Source organism: Hippocampus guttulatus, chromosome 17 (assembly GCF_054856545.1).
Source record: "Hippocampus guttulatus isolate MCC_2025c chromosome 17, RoL_Hgut_1.0, whole genome shotgun sequence".
Classification (NCBI taxonomy): Eukaryota; Metazoa; Chordata; class Actinopteri; order Syngnathiformes; family Syngnathidae; genus Hippocampus; species Hippocampus guttulatus.
The window spans coordinates 1,719,190-1,740,990 of record NC_141277.1 but is presented as its reverse complement, the minus strand read 5'-3'; the positions used below and the strand labels follow the sequence as shown (position 1 = coordinate 1,740,990).

The 21,801-nt window shown below is 46.1% G+C and overlaps 2 protein-coding genes across 4 annotated transcripts in view; one reads left to right on the top strand and one right to left on the bottom strand.

Moving 5' to 3' along the window:
* LOC147191432 (uncharacterized) overlaps positions 1-11,648 on the bottom strand; it is a 15,050-nt gene extending 3,402 nt beyond the window's left edge. The window contains exons 1-12 of one of the 2 annotated variants that reach the window (XM_086135979.1): positions 11,287-11,648; positions 6,235-8,076; positions 5,838-6,086; positions 5,706-5,745; positions 5,049-5,194; positions 4,883-4,915; positions 4,324-4,410; positions 3,989-4,189; positions 3,551-3,730; positions 3,061-3,273; positions 2,922-2,981; positions 2,744-2,819 (exon numbers count right to left, since the gene is read on the bottom strand). In XM_086135979.1, coding sequence (XP_085992105.1) covers positions 2,757-2,819; positions 2,922-2,981; positions 3,061-3,273; positions 3,551-3,730; positions 3,989-4,189; positions 4,324-4,410; positions 4,883-4,915; positions 5,049-5,194; positions 5,706-5,745; positions 5,838-6,086; positions 6,235-8,016 — 3,054 coding nt within the window. In that variant the 5' untranslated portion in view covers positions 8,017-8,076; positions 11,287-11,648 and the 3' untranslated portion in view covers positions 2,744-2,756. Of the gene's footprint in view, positions 1-2,743; positions 2,820-2,861; positions 2,982-3,060; positions 3,274-3,550; positions 3,731-3,988; positions 4,190-4,323; positions 4,411-4,882; positions 4,916-5,048; positions 5,195-5,705; positions 5,746-5,837; positions 6,087-6,234; positions 8,077-11,286 lie in introns of both variants that reach the window. The other variant, XM_086135978.1, reaches the window with a different exon arrangement.
* Positions 11,473-21,801, top strand: LOC147191431 (MAM domain-containing protein 2-like). 2 transcript variants are annotated; one of them, XM_086135980.1, is made up of 16 exons: positions 11,473-11,715; positions 14,028-14,082; positions 14,234-14,344; positions 15,366-15,637; positions 15,768-15,852; positions 16,212-16,355; positions 18,524-18,801; positions 18,954-19,047; positions 19,205-19,351; positions 19,554-19,673; positions 19,755-19,894; positions 20,223-20,319; positions 20,502-20,657; positions 20,753-21,006; positions 21,249-21,333; positions 21,533-21,801. In XM_086135980.1, exons 1-16 carry the CDS (start codon positions 11,557-11,559, stop codon positions 21,571-21,573), a joined length of 2,238 nt encoding a protein of 745 aa, XP_085992106.1. In that variant the 5' UTR covers positions 11,473-11,556; the 3' UTR covers positions 21,574-21,801. The 2 variants fall into 2 exon arrangements, with proteins under 2 accessions (XP_085992106.1, XP_085992107.1); XM_086135981.1 differs by lacking the exons at positions 11,473-11,715; positions 14,028-14,082; positions 14,234-14,344 and adding an exon at positions 14,436-14,617.

Here is a 21,801-nt window from a genome sequence, read left to right as displayed (position 1 = left end):
GCGTTTTTAGGCCGAAAAAAACGACATAGTGTAAGGGGTTTTTGGTGCAAAAAAAACAACATAGTATAGTAAGGCATTTTTACTTTAAAGAAACGACATAGTATAGTAAGGCGTTTTTAGGCCGAAAAAAACGACATAGTATAGTAAGGCGTTTTTAGGCCGAAAAAAACGACATAGTATAGTAAGGCATTTTTAGGCCAAAAAAAAACGACATAGTATAGTAAGTCGTTTTTAGCCCGAAAAAAACGACATAATATAGTAACGCGTTTTTAGGCCGAAAAAAAAGACATAGTATAGTAAGGCGTTTTTAGCCCGAAAAAAACGACATAGTATAGTAAGGCGTTTTTAGCCCGAAAAAAACAACGTAGTATAGTAAGGCGTTTTTAGGCCGAAAAAAACGACATAGTATAGTAAGGCGTTTTTAGGCCCAAAAAAATGACATAGTATAGTAAGGCGTTTTTAGGCCGAAAAAAACGACATAATATAGTAAGGCGTTTTTAAGCCGAAAAAAACGACATAGTATAGTAAGGCGTTTTTAGGCTGAAAAAAACGACATAGTATAGTAAGGCGTTTTTAGCCCGAAAAAAACGACATAGTATAGTAAGGCGTTTTTAGCCCGAAAAAAACGACATAGTATATAGTAAGGCGTTTTTAGGCCGAAAAAAACGACATAGTATATAGTAAGCCGTTTTTAGGCCGAAAAAAACTATAGTAAGGCGTTTTTAGGCCAAACAAAACGACACAGTATAGTAAGGCGTTTTTAGCCCGAAAAAAACGACATAGTATAGTAAGGCATTTTTAAGCCGAAAAAAAACGACATAGTATAGTAAGGCGTTTTTAAGCCCAAAAAAACGACAGTATAGTAAGGCGTTTTTAAGCCAAAAACGACATAGTATAGTAAGGCGTTTTTAGGCCGAAAAAAACGACATAGTACAGTAAGGCGTTTTTAAGCCGAAAAAAACGCCATAGTATAGTTAGCCGTTTTTAGGCCGAAAAAAAAACGACATAGTATAGTAAGGCGTTTTTAGGCCGAAAAAACGACATAGTAAAGTAAGGCGTTTTTAAGCCGAAAAAAACGACAGTATAGTAAGGCGTTTTTAGCTAAAAAAAAAACGACCATGTATAGTAAGGCGTTTTTAGCCTGAAAAAAAACGACATAGTATAGTAAGGCGTTTTTAGCTTAAAAAAGTAACATAGTATAGTAAGGCGTTTTTAAGCGGAAAAAAACGACATAGTATAGTAAGGCGTTTTTAGCCCGAAAAAAACGACATAGAAGGCGTTTTTAAGGTCGAAAAAAATGACATAGTATAGTAAGGCGTTTTTAGGCCGAAAAAAACGACATAGTGTAAGGCGTTTTTAGGCCGAAAAAAACGACATAGTAAAGTAAGGCGTTTTTGCCCCGAAAAAAACAACATAGTATAGTAAGGCATTTTTGGCATCCCGAAAAAAACGACAGTATAGTAAGGCGTTTTTGGTCCGAAAAAAACGACAGAGTATATATAGTAAGGTGTTTTTGGCACGAAAAAAACGACATAGTATAGTAAGGCGTTTTTAGCCCGAAAAAAACGACATAGTATAGTAAGGCGTTTTTAAGCCGAAAAAAACGACATAGTATAGTAAGGCATTTTTACTTTAAAGAAACGACATAGTATAGTAAGGCGTTTTTAGGCCGAAAAAAACGACATAGTATAGTAAGGCATTTTTAGGCCGAAAAAAACCGACATAGTATAGTAAGGCGTTTTTAGCCCGAAAAAAACGACATAATATAGTAAGGCGTTTTTAAGGTCGAAAAAAATGACATAGTATAGTAAGGCGTTTTTAGGCCGAAAAAAACGACATAGTGTAAGGCGTTTTTAGGCCGAAAAAAACGACATAGTAAAGTAAGGCGTTTTTAGCCCGAAAAAAACGACACAGTATAGTAAGGCGTTTTTAGGCCGAAAAAAACGACATAGTATAGTAAGGCGTTTTTAGCCCGAAAAAAAACGACATAGTATAGTAAGGCGTTTTTAACCGAAAAAAAAACGACCATGTATATATAGTAAGGCATTTTTAGCCGAAAAAACGACCATGTATAGTAAGGCGTTTTTTTCCGAAAAAAAACACCATGTATAGTAAGGCGTTTTTAGCCGAAAAAAAACGACCATGTATAGTAAGGCGTTTTGCCGAAAAAAACGACCATGTATAATAAGGCGTTTTTTGCCCAAAAAAATGACCATGTATAGTAAGGCGTTTTTTGCCGAAAAAAACGACCATGTATTGTAAGGCGTTTTTGGCTGAAAAAAACGACCATGTATAGTAAGGCGTTTTTAGCCCAAAAAACAATCATGTATTTTGTAAGGTTTCGGGTAAGGGTGTTCGGGTTTAGGTTTAAGGTTGGGGGGGCTAAGATTAGGGATTTGGGTTTGGGTTTGGGGGGTTAGGGTGTTAGGTTGAGGGTTTGGGTTAGTGTTAAGGTGAAATTTTAGGGGTTAGGGTTTGGGTTAGGGTGTTGGGGTTGTGATTTAGGGTTTGGGGTTCGTGAGGTAGTGTTTGGGGTTGGGTTTATGGGTTGGGGGTTGGGCTTAGGAGTTAAGTTGAGAGTTAGAGGCGCAATGAGTGCTCGCCTTGGCTGAGGCACCGGTCTCCCCAACTGGAGCTTGCACACTCTGAATTTTTTGCTGGCAAATTTAGCGTGATATAGGCCTTTTAATATTACTCCCAATGAAACTTGAAGGTTTGGATTTGAGACTTGCTTTTGACCTACTTGTGTCTCCCGCCTATACTTTGAAGATGAATAATATGATACCGAACATTCTGGTTCCCCAAGAAGACAATTGTTTCTGCAACAGAAACAAAAGTTTACTCTCTGGCGAAATACTCACAATGCCATTCTGGACACTAAAACCCAGTTGATATCTGAGGTCCGGCCTGCGAATGAGCACCATGGTAACGGGCGGACACCGAACAATGTTCATCTTGATCCTGCACTGGGATTTCAGCCCCTGAAGGAAGATTGAATTAGATTAGTCAATAGAAAAGACAACTTTTGAAGAGCCGAGAAATCTCAGTTGGCCAACTTACCTTGATGATGCTCTGGCAGGTGCTGAGAGGTAAGCCCACTAGGCTGGTACCGTTGATAGTCATGATCTGGTCACCAATGTTAAGCCGACCGGACTTCTCTGCAGGGCCTGCGTGCATCATACTGGCGATGATGACGGTCGGGAGGATGGACCCCCAGCCAGATTCCACAATCACCACACCCAGGATCTCCCCCTTCTGCTTCTCAATGTAAACCTGAGGGCAAGAAATCTGACCTTTAATCTAATTAGGATATTAGTGTTTTTCATTTTCTTCAAATCGTTTTATTGTGTCTCTCTCATCTATTTCAACACGGCTCCTTTTCCGCTGAAAGGGAATGGACAGGTACAAAAGCTTTTTGGCTCATGTTTCATTTATTCCTGTGATTGTAAAGCTAAATCTCTCCAGTTACGTGTTGATCTGTAAAAGTTCAAGGAACCCAGCACATCATCAGTGTCAATGGCACTCGGCTGCCACCTGCTGGTTCACTTACGTCTCTACAGTTCTCAGACTTGGAGAAGTGGATGAGGTCATCATTGTACATGTCCTGAGTGTTGAGTAGGTCACTGTACTCCCTCTGACTCAGATCCTCGGGGTCGATGCCATTGGCCCTGAGGAACTCCTGATAGGCCACACTGAATGACTGTCCGATGGACTGAGCAATAAGCTGGGCCTGAGGAAGAGATGAAGACATGTTCATCTTGAGAACAAAAACAAAAAAACCCAGTCATACTGATCAATGATAAGTAGTACGTAAAACGGGTGCATTGCTATTTTTCTCAGACCTACAGTATTCTTATACTTTGTTTTATTCCCAGTGCGTCTCAACGGTCTATTGTTTTTAACACAATCCCAGCTTGAAAGAGCCATCCATCCAAACTTTTCCAACTCTTTTGTGACGATGGCTCGAAATAGCCAAGCGATGACTCACATCTTCAGACTCAAAGACGTGACAGATCATCCTGTAGAGCCGTCTGTCATCATTGGACATGGTGGTTTGCTCAGCTGCGTGCTCCAAATTTTCCTGCATGCTGCGGGACCGGACCATCTTGCCTCGGGCCATCAGGACCACCATGTTGCCAATGTCGGCAATGTAGGAGATGGTCCTCAACGGCAAATCCATTAAAGACTCCTGGTGGCCCAGGAAAAGGGTTGCAGAGTACTATGGTCACACGTTTGCTCCTCCTGGGCAGGCACTTTTAAAGTGCGACACAGATGCATCATCACGTTTGCTTTTCAAGGCTACGGTGCGTACAGTAGCTCTACCTGAGTATCTGCATTGAGGACTTTGATTCTTTGCGTGGACATGAAAAGATCCACTTCAGCAGTACATGGAGTCTCACTGTCAGGACTCTACAGAAATGCCAACATTGACAAGAACATATTAAAAAAGAAAAAATGGGGGGGGGGGGGGGGGTATTCAGTTAAAATGAAGCGGAAACTGTAAAATCAGAATTAGCTCAATGTGACCCTACAGCACCAAACAGAGAGAGAGAGATCGATCACTTGAGTCAAATTTAAGAAGGTGACATATATACATTTTCTGAAAGGCCATTAAAAATGCTTTCCAAGTGATGTATGGACTGAGGAAATTGGGTCATATTTGGTGAAAATTTGCCTATTTAAAGATTGGGAATGATGTAGCCCGAGAATAGAGTCAATCCTTTTCTGGGTTCCAGATCAAAACATGGCCGTGCGACTTCTGATTGGTTGAGTCACATATGAGCTGATGTTTACCTTTCATAAGACTAACGTTCCAACCAAGACTTCCATTCAAATCAATCCCCCGACCCTCAAAAAAATGAAAAGATGAGAGACAACCTACTTTCTTCTTGTTCTTTGCCTGCTTCTGAGCTGCCTGCAGAGAGACAAAGCGTAACTCATGAATCGATAGTAACATTTTTTCGAAGAGGCAGGGGCGCGCTGCTGCAAAAGCTCAATGTCCCACTGTACAAAACAAATGAATCATCACAGCCATTCAGTGTCCTTACCCGCACTCTGTTCATGGCTTCTTGTGCCTGTTGCATGCGGGCGCTTTTTGTGGGTGTCCTCTCTGACAGCAGATGCGTGCATCCCAAGTAAGTTGCGGCAAAGATGATGCCGTCAATAAGGTCATCAGGGTCACATGGTCCCGGGACTACGCATGTGAAATGTACTCATTAGGCACAAAAATGCATTTATACTTGAAACTAAATGGAGAAAAGTAACGGGCCATTTGACCTCACGGGCCGTAATTTTGTGCCCAGCACAAGTCTAGCGCAAGGCCCAGTCTATTTGTGCCCGTGAGGGAAGTTTTCTTTCTTTTGGTATTTTCCTAAACTTTGCATAGGTGGAATTGGCCATAACGGGACGATTGCGGCATTGCACGCCATTGTGGGATGAAACGTAGCCGAGTCACAGTGGCATACCTCATTTGCATTAAAATCAGGGTGGTCGGAGCGCATGTCGTGCTTGACATTGCGGAAACAGACATAGACATGCCTGGGCATGAGATTGGCCAACGCAAAGTGCAGTTATAAACTGCAAGACCTCCCCTTGCGGATGATGTCATCGGCCGCCCATGTGACATAGGCAATTGGAGATCAACTTAAATAATGGACTTTTAACCTTTAAATGTTATTAATTTGATTCATTCATACTCTACTCACCATCCACAAATGTGGGAAATTGAGGAAGAGATCTGCGAATCTATACAAAAAAAGCACAAAAATCTTATATCATGAACTGAAATATTTCACATGTGAGGACTTTTTCGTCTTTGGATGATATACTGACGTCACCTCTTGTCCAGGCGGCTGCTGAACCTGTTGTCGTGGCTGCTGAGCTAGATGCTGTTGATTCTGTTGGTGATGTTGCTGTTGCTGTGGTTGATTAGGCTGCACGTTTTCTCTCTGATGCGACTGGCGGCCTTGGGGCTGATGCTCGCGATATTGTTGGGAGTGGCCTGCTCTGGAGGACTTGACATTCAGCGGACTGCCAGACTCCTGATCTGACACTGAGGCATGTTGGGATGGAGACCTGGACACTGACTGGGAGGGGGACGAAGGAGAACAATGTGGAAGGAAACGAAAGGAAGGAATCAAATGTGTACGTCCGAATAAACGCTGCCTCCAATGAATCAAAGGCCTCGGTAAATGACAAAGCAAATTTGTTGTAGAACTGTGGGGTTAAACTTACATGGCCCGGCATCATCTGCAATGGGTCGACTTCCTCTGTCGGGCTAATCTCTTGTCTCATTACCCAAATGGGTTCCACGGGCTGGTCAGGTGTGTAGGGGGACCGTATCGTCTTGGTCTTAACCTCCTCAATGGCCTCCCGAATGTCTTTTATTACTAGGCTGATGGCGTCTCCCGGGACCTTTGTACCTTCTTCGGCTGAGACGCCAACCTCATCTTTGGTCTCCCTCGTGCTGCCCAGCGAAGACGATGGATGTTTCGTCTGTGTATCTGCTTGCCTCAAGCTTTTCTGAATGGGGCTTTGTGTCGCACTGGCCCCCTCTCCGTCAGATTGACCGTCATAGTGGTGCAGCCGGCAGCCGACAGAGCTGTCCACTTGGGAGGGACGGGAACCTCGGTCTTTGCCCCGCCTTGGTGCATGATGGGAGCCCTTGATAGGGGAGGATTTTTGGACATTCTCCTGTCTATGGCTGGTAAATGGCTCACGGTGGGACCCCTGCTGGGCCTCGTATGGCTCAGACCTCTGACGAGACTGCATGCGAGGTTCTCGGCGTGCTTCAGAATAGGAGGTCTTAAGGGGTTCCGGAAAAGATTTGGGGTGGGATTTTGTCTCTGAATTTTCAACCGGCTCCACGTAAGACTTTTGGTGGGACTCTGTATAAAAGTCTGCATAGGTTTTGGGGTAGTATTCCAGGGGCGATTCAGAGCATTCGTCGTCATCTTCAGGCAGAGCGTCATTGTCGGGCAAAGGGCTCATGCTGGCTTCCTCGGCGAAGTGGTCCAGCTGCGGGAAAAGCGGTGCATCAGGAGATGATGGTGGAGTTGGGGACTGGAGCGGCGGTGGGCTATGGAGAGGTCCGTCATTACTAAGTGAGGCGGCACTTTCTGTGTCTGAGCAGAGATCAGTGATTTCACTCCCCTGAGCTTCAACATCGAGAACTTCCCCATCCATCTCGTCCTCCTGATTTTCCACTGCCTTGTCGACACATTGCTCTCTTCCATCTTGAACTGCCTGTAGGTTGTCATAGGTGCAGCGAGAGAGATCTGCGCTGGAGTGCTGATCTGCACCATTCTCCGCAGGTCCTGCTTCCTCATTCTCCTTAACTTCTTTCCCACAGACCGCAGCACTTTCTTGGAGGTCTGGTTTGAAGTCAAGACGTAGTGGTCCTGGTGAGAGGTGAGTTGGGGTGACCACAGCAACAGGAGTCTGGTGGTGAGATCCTCTGTCCTGTGATTGCTCCTTTGAAAGACCATCTGTCGTGTTTTGCTGCACTGTCATTTCCGTCTGACCTTCTCGGTGGTCTGAAACCGATGAGGATTCCTGCATCTCCTTGATCAGTGGCTTCTGTCTTTGACCTTTGAGCCTCGGATTCGGGTCACCGCAACGGCGGTAACGCGTGACAGCGGGCCGAAGCTGCTGGACAGGACGGGGTTCCGTGTTTTGACTTTCGCGAGAGAGAACATCCTCCGCGTTTGGGCCAGAAAAATTGGTCTGACTTTGGCCTTGAACGGATGGTGGACGCCGCCGTTGCCGTTGTGGACCGCCACGGCCTGCAGGTGGGTGGTGATGATACGGAGGTTGAAGATGGTGGTGGTGGTGATGATGATGATCTGGATTCAACTCTCCATCTTGACTGAGCATCTGACATGGCCTCCAGGGTCGACGTACAGGAGGTTCTCCAGGCACCGACCCATTATTCTGCCTCGCCCTCTGCGAAGCGGCGGCACCATGGCTTTCCTCTTCCGCGTCCCCACCCCCCTCTTGTGGGTATATGTGGCTCATTTTACTGGGGTAATTTGACTCCAATTCTTAAAACATAGTCCTTTCACCTACGTGGAAACCCTTCGGGCACAGAGACCAAAGACAATATCAACAAACGATCACACAAATCCTCGGAAAGGTTGGAAAGTGACTGTTACAAATTAAAAAAAAATAATAATAATAGAGTCCAACAATCGTGCAATGTCATTTAGTAGGTAAGAGACATTTTTCTTTCCTGCCAGCTTAGATCAATCATATCAATCATGCCCGACTAATATCAAGAAAAATAAATCCCCCGGGACTGGTTTGGGTGGCGGGTGCACTTTCATCCACTTTCACGCATCCGCTGAGCAGCTGGCAGAACGAAAGGAGACCAAAGGTCAAAGAGGAGTCAGGGTGGGAAGACAAAAAAGGGATATTTTGCTGATGCTGGATAGGAACTGACACAGGACGATGGGCAGGCCGGTGATCTGACTAATAAGTGTCCTGGGAGTTACAGGGCCAGTTGTGATGCTGATTAAATATGATGAGGCTATCAGGGTATCCATCAATTATTTCCCGTGGTAGCCTGTGCTGCCTATTTTGCTGAGAGAGGACGACGGTACATTCAAAACAGAATTTTACGGATTACGGAAAAGGACAAAATCTGCAGACTGATAACTCGCTAACACCACGAACCCGGGCCGAAGTTTAATCAAGTCCCTAAAGTTGACATCTTCTAATCTGACCGCAAACCCCAACTGGCAGGGTGGACTGAGAAGCTGCCGGATGATCCTCTCTGCACCGAGTTTGCGCGGGAAGACGCCAGGCAACTTGGAGAGACACTCAGCAAGGCGGGCTTGGCCCGGCCGCAGATGGCCCAGCTGAGCGGCGGTACATCTGCGGGGCCTTGAACAGAGTGCTAGACTTCCATCTGTCAGGGTGCAGTGAAAGCCGCAGGGTTGGGGATTTGCTTACCCATTAACTCACTAATCCGCTCCTGACAAACACCCACTGACAACGGCGCACGTGCTATTTGGGCATAGGAAGGACCTGGAGTTAGCTAATACACACTGTGTCGATAACAGGATCATATTAAGTTTGGAGACACAAGTCGGCTTTCATGTCACCACCACCCCCCCCCCCCCCGCCCCCCCAAGTCCCCAACAAGCAAATAAGTGCCAGAAATGTGGACTCAATTAATTCAGGAGCGCTTGTCCGACAAAGGCGATCTGAAGTGAGTGAAATTCGAGAAAAGGCTGGAATTGCAATTCATAACCTCACGTTTAAGTCCTTATAGTATTCAATTCACTTAATTACCAAGATACATACAGTACTGATACAGTTAACAGGAGCGCAAAATATATCTCTGCTTGGTAATTTACAGAGTTAAAAATACAGATTGTGATTGCAGTCAGCGGCTGGTTACAGTCTGATCCTCGGGGTGGGGTCCTGGCGAGCATCAAAGTTGCCTCACCCCTCATTAGTGTCTATCTGTAAGTCCTTAAGCGAGGCGAAGGCACAAATTGACATTCAGAATTTTCAAATGACTGGCACGGCACTAACCGTGTGTTTGTTATGCAACAGCAAGAAAAAAGTGGATGCACAAAAAGACATCAAGTATTACGCAAGTGATATCTGCCTTGTCTGATTGTGCAATGACCCACATCATCGCAAGTTGCACCCAAAGCCAGAATGAAATTTGAAATGAAATACATTTCAGAATTCGAATTTCAGTTTCAAGTTGGGCTTCAATTCCAGACTACGATCAATTCAAATTGCAATTGGAGAATGCCGAGTCAGTTTTTCACTGCAATGATTGCAATGAAGCGATACAAATTCAATTGATGTCATTCAAATTCAGTTTTTCAACGCAATTCCAATCCAAATATAAATGATTCAAATTCTGTTTCTGGTGGCACAAATCTCAGCCCATAGAAAACGCAGCAAGAGACATGAATCCTGAATCTTAGAACGCCGAAGACAGAATTGCCGGCCACAACTGCGCTGTCCAGTCGCTGGCCCAATTGCTATGCATTTCATTTTCCAAACCACCAATCCTCATTATGATTGCAGGTGGTCCAATAGAGGGCATGAATGACTATATATGTGTGTGTATATGTATATATACTGTATATATACTATATATATATATATATATGTCATATATATATATATATATATATATATATATATATATAGGCGGCCCGGTAGTCCAGTGGTTAGCACGACTTCACAGTGCAGAGGTACCGGGTTCAATTCCAGCTCCGGCCTCCCTGTGTGGAGTTTGCATGTTCTCCCCGGGCCTGCCTGGGTTTTCTCCGGGTACTCCGGTTTCCTCCCACATTCCAAAAACATGCATGGCAGGCTGATTGAACACTCTAAAATTGTCCCTAGGTGTGAATGTGAGCGTGGATGGTTGTCCGTCTCTGTGTGCCCTGCGATTGGCTGGCAACTGATTCAGGGTGTCCCCCGCCTACTGCCCGAAGACGGCTGGGATAGGCTCCAGCACCCCCCGCGACCCTAGTGAGGATCAAGCGGTTCGGAAAATGGATGGATGGATATATATATATATATATATATATATATACCGTGTATGTATGTGTATATATATATATATATATATATATATATATATATATATACACACACACACACACATAGGTCTACTTAGTATAGTACTTCTCGTCAGTCATGGATGAGTTTTAATTTGCTGTATGCTCACTCATGTGGATATCTTTATCTTTACCTTTTAATAATTGAGTGCATCATCCCTCGTCCTACCCTCCCTCTCTCTCTCTCTCTCACACACACTCACACACACACGCAGAGTCATGTTTCGTGCACCGCATTTCCACAATCGCAACTCCATAGCTCCAAAATCCACGAAAGACACGGAATGGAAGATGTCAACCTGTCGAATGCTTGAATCCCTTGCCATTGCCTTGCGGATTCTCTGACGTGAGCGGGGCTCACCTAAAGCCATTTATTTGGCAGCACGATGAGAACGAAGGAGCAGCTGGCCATAAAAAAAAAAAAAAAAAAAAGAAGAATCAAGACAGCGTCTCTCAAACATAAAAATGTCGTGTCATGAGATGCGCTGAAAAATAACAGGAGGGGATCGTTCCCCGACGCACGAAGCATCATTCATCTCGGTGAAACGGTGTATTCAAATATTATGTAAGGGAGGAACAATCCGTCACCTGTCTCGATGCGCCTCTAGACGCTTCCATCCGGGCAGGTGTCGTAAAAACAAGGCCTCGCATCAACATTCACACGCGCAACAGAAAACGCGGTCGGTCATCGCGTTACCTGCGTGTCAACGGAAGAGAGGTCCGGCTCCGGCCGTTTGCATCCCCGCCGCCTCCTCCCAGCCGGTGCCCGCTCGCTCCGTCAGCTCGCTGCGGGTTCGGTTCGTCCGTCCAGACGACGACAAGTCGTCGCGCTAACGCGGAGAGCGGAGCCCCTCCCCCTGCGCGGTGACATCACAGCGGATTAGGGATGCACAAAAGCGCCTTTTACAAGCGCTGCGGATGCTGACATGCTTCGTTGCGGTCGGGAGAGGCCGACCCAGAGGAGAGGATGGCTTTGTCGTCATCGTCGTCCACGTCATCATCATCATCATCATCATCGTCATCGTCATCGTGGAGGTTGACATGCAGGCCGTCGTCACGACGCACCCTCAAAGGGCTTCATCTTCATCAACAGCGGCCTGCAGTGGAAGATATGATCTCGTGTCAGGTGAACACCTCCGCAATGTCACCGCAGGTTGACAGCGTGGCGCTAGAACCTGCGCTTCGCCTGCTAAATTAAATTGGCCTTGCTGCATGGCTGCTGACACAACCACTCAAACTTAAGTCCAAGTGTCTTGAACTGAAGTCAAGTGATTAGACGTGCAGATACATGTGTAAAAAAAAGTCTCTTGTGAAAGAAAAAGACAATTCCAACTTAAAGGGGAAGTCTATTTAAAAAAAATGGTCTTTAAAATACGGCGGCCCGGCGGTTTGTTTTTGGTGCTCATCTGTTTCTGAACTCTGTTGATTGGAGGCCTCGGCTTTGTGCACTTCATGGGCGCTTTATGGAGCCCAGTCTATTTTTTTTGTGCGAGTTTATCGAGCACATGTGTCACATCGGATAGGGCGGCCGCGCTGACATATCGCAACCACAAAACAAAGCGTTCAAAGAGGCATCGATGCATGCACAGCACCGTAAAAAAATATTTGCTCCGTTTACATACGCCATGAACGTCCTAGACGAGAGCTGGTCAATTAGCGCCGCAGTATTCCCAATAGATACAAGACAAGTCAATTTGCATCAACATATTCGCTCGCACATGAGGCCAAAGAAGGTTCAGCCAAAGAAGGTATTGATCAAATGATGTAACGTGATAGGTCTCGTGTGTATTTTCATTAGTTTGGAGAAACGGGGCTTCGGCCGACTGGCTGCGTGTTTCCAGAGAAAAGGGCGGAGGCTCCGAGAGGATTGGGCCTCGACGCGCTCTGTCGTAAATCTCCCTCATTGAGCATTTCATGGCGGTGTCATCATGCAAACACGAAGCTCTCGCGTCGTGAAAATTACACAGCCTGCCTGTCTTAAGTTATTTTCTGGCATTGCGCTGTCAAGGCAAGTTAGAGGCGAAACCAGTTCAGTTCAGATCACTCCTCTCGGAATGCACTCTTTTTCATTTTAAGAAGAATTTAAAAAAAGAAAGAAAAAAGATGAATGTTACTCTTTGGGTACACTTAACCCTACTTGCTGCAATTTCCTTTGAAATGATGAGTGTGAGTCATTTTGTCTTTATGAAGCAGCAAGGAATGAATCACGTTCTCCAAAAAAGAACTGTCAGATCTTTTGGAGACGATTGGTGGATGAGTCATCCCCGCATCTTTTGGAAATTGGAATTCAAATTGGTGTAATGATAATTAAATGAGGGTGGGAAATCATGTACGAGGACAGAAACTGATGCCAAACCGCCGCCTGTTTTTCCAAGCCAAGAACATTCATGGGGATGAGCTTTTTTTTTCGTTGTTTTTTTTTTTAATGATTTGCACTTTTACTTATTAAAGCATTTCACCTTTTTAAATTCAAATGTTCAATCCAGATGCAGTGTAAGCACAGCTAGCTCCAAAAATAAAACGGTTGCATCTCAGAATTGGGATGTGCAAAAACAATGTACATCAACTAAAATTGGAATAATAATGGCAAATGGAGCACAACGGTTGCCAGCATCTGTGAAGGCAGGACCTTCGATTTTAGGGGGGGGGGGGGGGGGGGAGAAAGACAAAGTGGCTCTGAATACAAATTGGATCGACGATGATGAGAGAGAAGCTGGCTGCCTCTCGCAGAATCTCTTTTAGTCGAGGCCTATCGCAGCTTAAAATTGGAAGGCTTCCGTTTGCTTCATGTCAATTTATGATCAAAATCCAAAGTCAGCTCCGTGACCGTTTCCAGAATCAGCCCGCCCGCGAGGACAAGCGCCATCGCAAATGGAGAGATGGATGCCCTGCCAGCAGCAAAACTGATTTTTCTTCGAGGGGCAACAAAAGCACCAAACTGGCTGTGCTAATTAAAATCGGAATTTTTTTTTTCTTCCCAAATGGAATGGAAGTTACACAAGTAATTCACTGTTTTGTGAAAGCATGTTTGAACTTTTCTCTGTGCCGGTGGATAACTTAACCAAACTTGTCTCAACTGGTCCGTGACACAAAAAAGGTTGGCGACCACTCTGCCGCCTCGGCTGAAAGTTGCACTCGCATGAATAAATCTCACGGGCTTACTCTGCCCTTTTTCTTGCCATCCTCACAACCTTCCCCTGCGTCCTCCATCATTTGTTTCCATCCATCCATTCTCTCTCTCTCTCTCTCTCTCTCTGTCTCTCCACCCCCAGCACCCTCGCCCCCCCCCCCCTCCTCTCCACACACCCACTTTCACATTCAAGACAGCCAACAGTGCGCTGCCACTCTGTGAGCTGGAGAGACACTCCGACGACAGACTGCAAAAAGGATACGTTTTTCTTCTTCAGTTTTTTGAATTTGTTTTGTTTTTCTTATCAGAGAGTCAACCCGCAGAAGATTGCAATGCTTGCAGTCTACCTTTTGGTTCTTGCTGGTGAGTACTTTTCAATGATGGTGCCATTGCTGGTGCATGAGGTTATGCCTTTTTTTTCCTTTTCTTTTTTCTTTTTTTTTTAATGCCAATTTCTGTGATTCATACTTGCCGTTCCCCGTTTTCTCACTTTGCTCCCGTCTCCCCCCTCCAGCCGCCGTCCAAGCGCGCAAGCAGTTGTTGCCCGGCTCCTGTAACTTTGACGCCAACACCTGCGGTTACATGTCAGATGCAGACTTTAGCAGCTGGACCCTACACAACGACGGTAATTGGGCTGTTTTATACGTATCCTTTGCACTCTGATTTGTCATTCTTGGAAGTTGACTCCAAATGACCCCCCCCCCCAAATAAATAAATAAATTTAAAGTATTGCATGCCTTTTCAATGGAGATGGCTCACGCTTTTCATGCTGGTGAGAGGAAGCACATCTGGTCTCGATTGACTTCAACATCCTCCGACATCTGGACTCTGTGCAAGAGCACATTTCGGCATTTTCAATGGGTCAGCTCTGCAGTCGACGCACAAGAGAAAGAGAGCTGTGAGCAATCAAATGGTGACATCTCTGTTTATTTCAAGTGATCAAAGCTCGCCGATGAATGAGGGCGACGTCATTTACTCTGCAACGGAAGCCATATACTTATTGTTGATCTCGCTCATATTCTCATTCAGTCCAGTAAAAAGTGAAGAGTAAGCATGCAAATTGGTCTTCTTGATGCAATGGCATGACAGTTAAGATTTTACAACTTTGGCCAGAGTTGGGCGCAACATCCGACGGCGCAACTTCAAACTGGACCGTGCAAAACAAAAGCCATTTCTGTCAACAAAGCCATCGCAGACACGCCGCCGACTTCTCTGGGCCCGAGCTCATCTAAAATGGACTGATGCAAAGTGCAAAAGTGTTCTGTGGTCTGACGAGTCCACCTTTCAAATTGTTTTTGGAAATTGTGGATTTTTATGTCCCCCCCGGGCCAGTGCCGAAGCGCATTCTGCACGTGTTACAAGAGCGTGTCTTCGCTAGTAAAAGAATGCGGGTACTAGACTGGCCTGCCTGCAGTCCAGACCTGTCTCCCAATGAAAATGTGTGGCGCATCATCAAGCATAAAGTATGGCAACTGAAACCCTTGAACTATCAAAAAGCTGAAGCTACACATTAAGGACAAATGGGAAATAATTCCACCTACACGGTGGTAAAACATGACCGCGTCGTCCCAGGTTTTGGGGAATATGTTACAGCCCTAAAATATCAACATTTCTCCACATTCACCTTCTTTTCTCCTACTCTGCAGGCCATTTCATCGCCGTGGATGCCGCTTTGAATGACGACCGTGACTCAGAGACGCGCGCGGATACCACGGGCGTCCTGTTGAGTCCGATTCTGGAACAGAATGAGTGGACCTGCTTGAGGTTGGTCTACCAGATCAGCGGCACGGGAAGCCTGCAAGTCTCGCAGCGCACCGAGGGACGGAGCTTTGACAGGCCGCTGTGGAGCGGCCAAATGCCGTCGGACAGCTGGGTCATCGCAAGCGTGGACCTGTCCAACAGCACCGAGACCGCTCGGGTAAAACATAAAGTCCCTCCGCATCATCGCGAGCGCGCCATTCAATGAAGCCGCCATCCGCACTGTGGTGCTTTTTTTGTATGGCGACGACACCCCACGGCACGTCATATTGACATGTGTTGTCTATTAGATCGTTATCGAAGGAATACCCGGGCGGACGTCTGGGAGCAGCGTCGCCATTTTTCAGATCCACATTAGTCCCGGATACTGCCTGGGTTGGTGATGTCACTCCTTCACTCGCACATGTATTCAGTCCATCAATCCAAGTGGATTGGAGGCTTCATATCAACAATTCCCATCCGCCGTGTTGCACATTCCGACCCGCCCAGCACACTTACTTGCCTTCAGACTTTGAGCCTAATCTGTATGACAGGTGTCATGTAGTCTTCTCCATATGGTTCCGCTCAGCGCTCAGCTGGTGCTCATTGACAATTTTTCTGGGTGGGAAAACATACGAGACTTGAACGCGGTCCTCCGGTCCGCAGCGTAGCGCTGGAAAAAGATGCTCAGAAAGAGTTTGCGTACAAAGACGCACTTCCCAATATCCACTCCCCTCTCATTCTCGTGCACGTAGATTGCGACTTTGAGGAGTCTCACCTGTGCGGGTACAATAACCAGTGGAATGCCAATGTCAACTGGTTTGTGGGTGGTGGCGGCGGCGGGGGCCAGCTGCTTCACAACAACCTGCCAGACGATCACACGCACGACAACAGGACAGGTGGGTGAGAAAATGTGCTTTTTAAACATAGAAAAACGTGCCATTATTTTTGTTTCTTTTTCGTCATCCCAACTTTCCGAGAGTTTGTTAGTACTTTGGCAACGAGAGCGTTTGAATGATTTTCTCTTTATATACAGCCGACACGGATTTGGAATCAACACTCTGCGACTGTCATGCTTTTAGATTGAACTGTACTACGGCGAGCGGTCCCAGTTTTTCGTTATTCGGTGAGACCAAAGTTATTTCTATGGAAAACTTGATGGAGCACCAATGAGCAACGTTGGCCACGGCGCCGGAAAACTCAGCTCTCTCTTTTACTGTCTGGAGTGGGCTTTTTTTTTTTTTTTTTAGATTCCAGTTTGTTCTTCCAGTGGCAATGTTGAAAATCCCACACACAACAACAATTTTTAAAAAAAATCGATAGTGATTCATTACACAGCTGCAATATGGAGCTCAACAGCGTTTCAATCTGTTTAGGCGCTGCCCTGGAAGAACACAATTAGCAGCTACGGGTAAAAGACGGACAGCACCTCGGACTGGTCGCCGGCCAATCGCAGGGGCGAATGAGACAGTCAAGTATTCGCACCATCACTGAGTGGAGACGGAACGTACTCGCAAACGGCACCAGTAATGTAGACGGCTAATCTGGAGTCATAGGGCAACGAAAGTCACTTTAGCGCACATCAAAATCATTCTGAAAGTGTCGCTTGACCTCATCCTGTTGCTATAATGAACTACGTTAGCTGCAAGTGTCCAAGAAACATTTCACTTTTCTTTTCGGGGTCATTTCGGAAAAAAAAAAAAAAAAAACATGCGCAGTCAATCTGAGTCAAGGGTGGGCAAACTTTTTTGCTCGGGGGCCGCATGACTTTTAAAATTTGACAGAAGGGCCAGGTCAGCATGAGATATGGTACATTAAAAAAAAAAAAAAGCATTTGTTGACAGTCCATATCAAACATCAACAGAACAAAAGCATGAAAGTACTGTATTAATATACTTTTTTTAAATGAGAACAGTGTTATTGATCACCTATTTTAGCCAGTGCATTGCTGCAGATGGGTTGTGATCAGACCAGTAGAAGTAGAGCGATACAGAGGTCCAAAGGTGGTAAATAAGATCTCTTTCCCTCCGTCTCCCGCCGCCCCCCTGTGCTCAACAACTTCATGTCAATGCGCCACCTGGCGTTGAAATACCTGTCTTTACAAGTCCAAATGAAATGAATTCAGTCATTCACATCGAACCATAATTGTGTACCAACTATTGGCGGGCCGGATTAAAAAGACCAACGGGCCGGATTCGGCCCGCGGGCCGTAGTTTGCCCACCACCGATCTAAGTTGTCCTCGGCCTGGCAGCCTGTTCAAAGTGTTTGAGGACATGAGTCACATGATTTGGTTTGCTTCTTGGCCAACAACTGCCAACTCGGAATATACAAAACTAAATGTTGTCAGCTGAGGATGTCAGGTTCAGGGCAAGTGGAAAATGACAGCAGTTTTTCCAAATGCGCAACGCAAACAATGCCAGCTTTAATATAATCTTCCCGATTGTGTTGGGCTCTGCGTACCCCTTGGAGAGCGTGAGCACGTTGCAGAGGGCATCGGCAAATGTTCCCGCGAAATGATTTCTTTCTGAGATCACTGACCTGTGGCGCGGTGCTGAAATCACAACAGCCAGCTGTCAGTTTGTGTCTCATTCGAGCTCCGATGACTGATGAAAAAGAAAGTCAAGCTGCTCCACCGGCCCGGAATATTCTTCTCATTCAGTCTGCCGAAGAATTAAAAATCAAATTAAGTCAACATCTTTTTCATTCACTGATCACTTCTGTTCTACTTTTTGGAGATTCGTCAGCATTTATGTGTGGCGGTGTGACCAAAGTGTTTCGATGTGCAAAAGACAAAAGGCCTCGGGATCCCCCCCCCCCCCCCCGCCCCCCCCGCTCCATTCTGCAGACACTAAATTCACTTTGGGCCTCCTCTGTTGCTGATGAGAAATGTCAACATAAACATTCCAATCTGGATCAACTTAGAGGACAAAGCAAACATTTTACAGATCCACGATGCAGTAGATAAGCATTTCTTAATTCGAAAGAGTTCAAATCTTGGGTGATTTATGAAGTCCAGTTGAGTCCCGCCACCCGTTTCCTAACACTCGCATGCAACTGGCTTCTTAGGTCACTTTATGTACGTGGACTCCATCTACGCCAAAACCTTCAAAGAAGTGGCCAAACTGCTGTCTCCCATGACCACGGTGCCCACGTCTGGCTGCCTGACGTTTCACTATCAGCGCAGCGACCGAGGTGGGAACCTCTTCTCCGTTTACACCCGCGATCGACTGGGTCAGTACCAGGAGCTATGGAGGGCGGAGCCAGAGACCTCCACTGACTGGAGTGGGAGGTACGGAGAGTGGACACCCGTGCAGGTGGACCTGAAAGCGCCGTACTCTTTGCAGGTCAGAAGGATGTTTTTTTTCTTCTCTTTTTCTTGACCAATCTCATTGGGCTTTGTGATTGATTGGCGACCAGTTCAGGGTTTGCCTTTCATCCATATTATTTTGTACCTTATTTGCCATGTTTGTGCATGCGCGTGAGTGGCACCCTTCAGGTCATTTTCGAGGCGGCCTTCAACAGCCCAAGAAGTGGTCACGTTGCAGTTGATGACATTTCATTTTCGCCCGAGTTCTGCAGCTCCGACACAGGTCAGCCACGAAATAGCAACGCCGCATTTGAATGACTCACGACAGTGCGATTTGGATGAAATGCTCTCCCTGAAAGTTTCTTGCATAACCAGTTACCGATCTTTAAATTCATGTTACTTTGACATCTTAACATTGGATCATTTTTGTTCCTACACAGAGCCAACTTTTGATGCCTCCATTGCCAACTGTGACTTTGAGTCGGATTTGTGCCAATACACGCAGGACCAGGGCACCGGATCAACGTGGAGGAGAGTGTCTGTCAAACCCAATATTTTTCGGAACGGCGACCACACGTCCGGAGCGGGTAGGCTGAGTAAACGCCGACATTTGTGACTCGTCTCACCTTTCCATTGTGTCGCCATTCAGCATATGATTTTCTCCAAGTTACAACACGATAACGTTCCCTTTTTTGAAAATCAGGTGATTGCGTTTTTAAATGAAAATGGAAAAAAAAAAAAAAAAGGTTCCCATCAAACAACAAATATTGGCTGTTTGTTTTCTTTCAGGGACTTTCTTGTTGGCTCACTCACAGCTGAGCACGCAGTCCAGTTACATGAGTCGCTTAGTCAGCCCGACACTGGCTGCAAATATGAAATACTGCCTACGATTTTTCTTCTCTTTGAGGGGTGAGCCACATTTGGTCGACTTTTTGGCATCTCCAATCACGCATACATTCAAATGACTCACCGCTGATGGAAAAACTGCAGGATTCAACCAGACGGAGCAGGCCCTCGCCGTGTATCTGCAGCAGGGCGATGGCCAGGAGAAGATTTGGACTTCGGGAGAGAAGTCCAGAGGAATCTGGATGGCGGCAGATGTCACCTTCCAGACGTCGCGGCCTGCCAAGGTCAGGAGAGAAAGTGCAAATGTTGTTTGCAATGCGGTAGGCCGGTTGGCACGTCCGCCTCACAGCGCAGGGATCGTGACTTGAGACATGGTGACTTCTTCGTAGGCATCTGCCATGACAGAAAGACATTCCATCACTCTTTGTTTGGAATTGGAACCGTTTGTTCATCCAGATGTCAAAATATCAAAGGCTCCCATCGCATTGAACACATGCATATTGATGATTTATTGAAAGGGCTTTGATAAATGTTCTACGTGACTCCTCCCGCAAAGTCTTGTAAAATGGAAAGAACAAGCGAGGAGGCTCAAAATGTGCCTTTGCTGTTCAGGTTGTTTTTGTCAGCACATGCAGAAGTCTGTTGGACTGCGGCTCTGTTGCTCTTGATGACATCACCATGAGTCTGGGAGACTGTGAGTTGGCGACAGGTAAAATTTATTCCGGGGGACTTTTTTTTCTTTTTTTTAAACCAGCCAAAGAGTGGGAGGATGTACTCTTGCGTAACTCAGACTTTTGATGGGATGCGGGCAGCAATGCAAAAAAAAAAAAAAAAACCCCAAACCCAACAGCCAGGCAAGTTGATCTGAATTGTGACGTTTTCTTGCTGCAGGAATTTCCTCCCCCCTTCCGGGATGCTGTGACTTTGCGGCGGGCCTTTGTGGTTACACTCAGGACAAGCAGAATGATGCTGCTGACTGGGAGTGGAGGAGAGGACCCACCCCAACCTCGTACACTGGACCCAGAGGAGATCACACTAGCGGACTCGGTGAGAGTATAAGACCACAACTCTAAATTCCTAAATCCCCGCCACCCCCCAGAAATTGTGATGGTTTCGAGTACATGACTGACGCTCTCTTGCAGGTTACTATCTGTACATGGAAGCATCTCCCATGCTGCCCGGCCAGACCGCTCGCCTGCTGTCACGCCCACTCAGGGGCTCGAGGGGACCTCAGTGTCTGCGATTCTACTACCACATGTACGGCTCGAGCACGGGCCGGCTCAGTGTTCACCTCCAAAAAGACGGAGGGGACATTTTCTTGTGGCAACGAAACGGCGAGCAGAGCATCGCCTGGCTGAGGGCCACGGTGGAATACCAAAGCGACAGCCAACATCAGGCAAGGCGGCAAAACGCAGCTCTCTTTGTTTTCGCAACGTGTTTAAAACATTTGACAGACGGCCCCGTAAAGTCCACAATTCAAACGGAATGAATCTGCATTCCAAATTGTTCCGCCAATTGAGGCGCCGGGAGCTTTCTTGTTCGTTGAGGATATTTCACCCGGCATTGAAAAGTGTCTCGACTGAACCACCGCGGCTACGCGGACACGCTGGTGACTCACCTATTTGTGTGCTGTCGCAGATTGTGTTTGAAGCAACCCGAGGTTCATCCGTCAGGAGTGACATCGCCATTGATGACATCGTATTGGAGGGTGGCCCTTGTCCAGGTAACGTTTGGGAACTGAGGACGCAATGGCCAATGCGTGCTGCAAGGAAAATATATGGCTATTTTTTGACACAAACGTTTTTGGGCTGAACGGTGTCTTTGTTAAATATGATGTCGGAATTCTATCAGTCTCCAAATGAATACAGGAAGTAACATCTGGTGCAGCGTCTTAACGGTTTCTGTCTCCTTTGCTGCAACAGAGACCAAGGCCCCCGTGGCGACATCCAATGAGATCGAGTAGAGGTCAGCAACAGTATAAGGCAGGATGCATGTTTTTGTTTTTGTTTTTTTGGGCACACTTTAGCGGACTCTCAAGGCTTTTCGACCGCCTACTCCCATTTATGTAGGTCTCCTTTTATACAGCATCATTGTACTTTACACTCTGTAAGAACAGAGTGCTGTATTTTCCTTGACATTTATATGCATTAGATTAATGCTCGTTGCTCAAATAAAGATAAGGGGTGTGCCA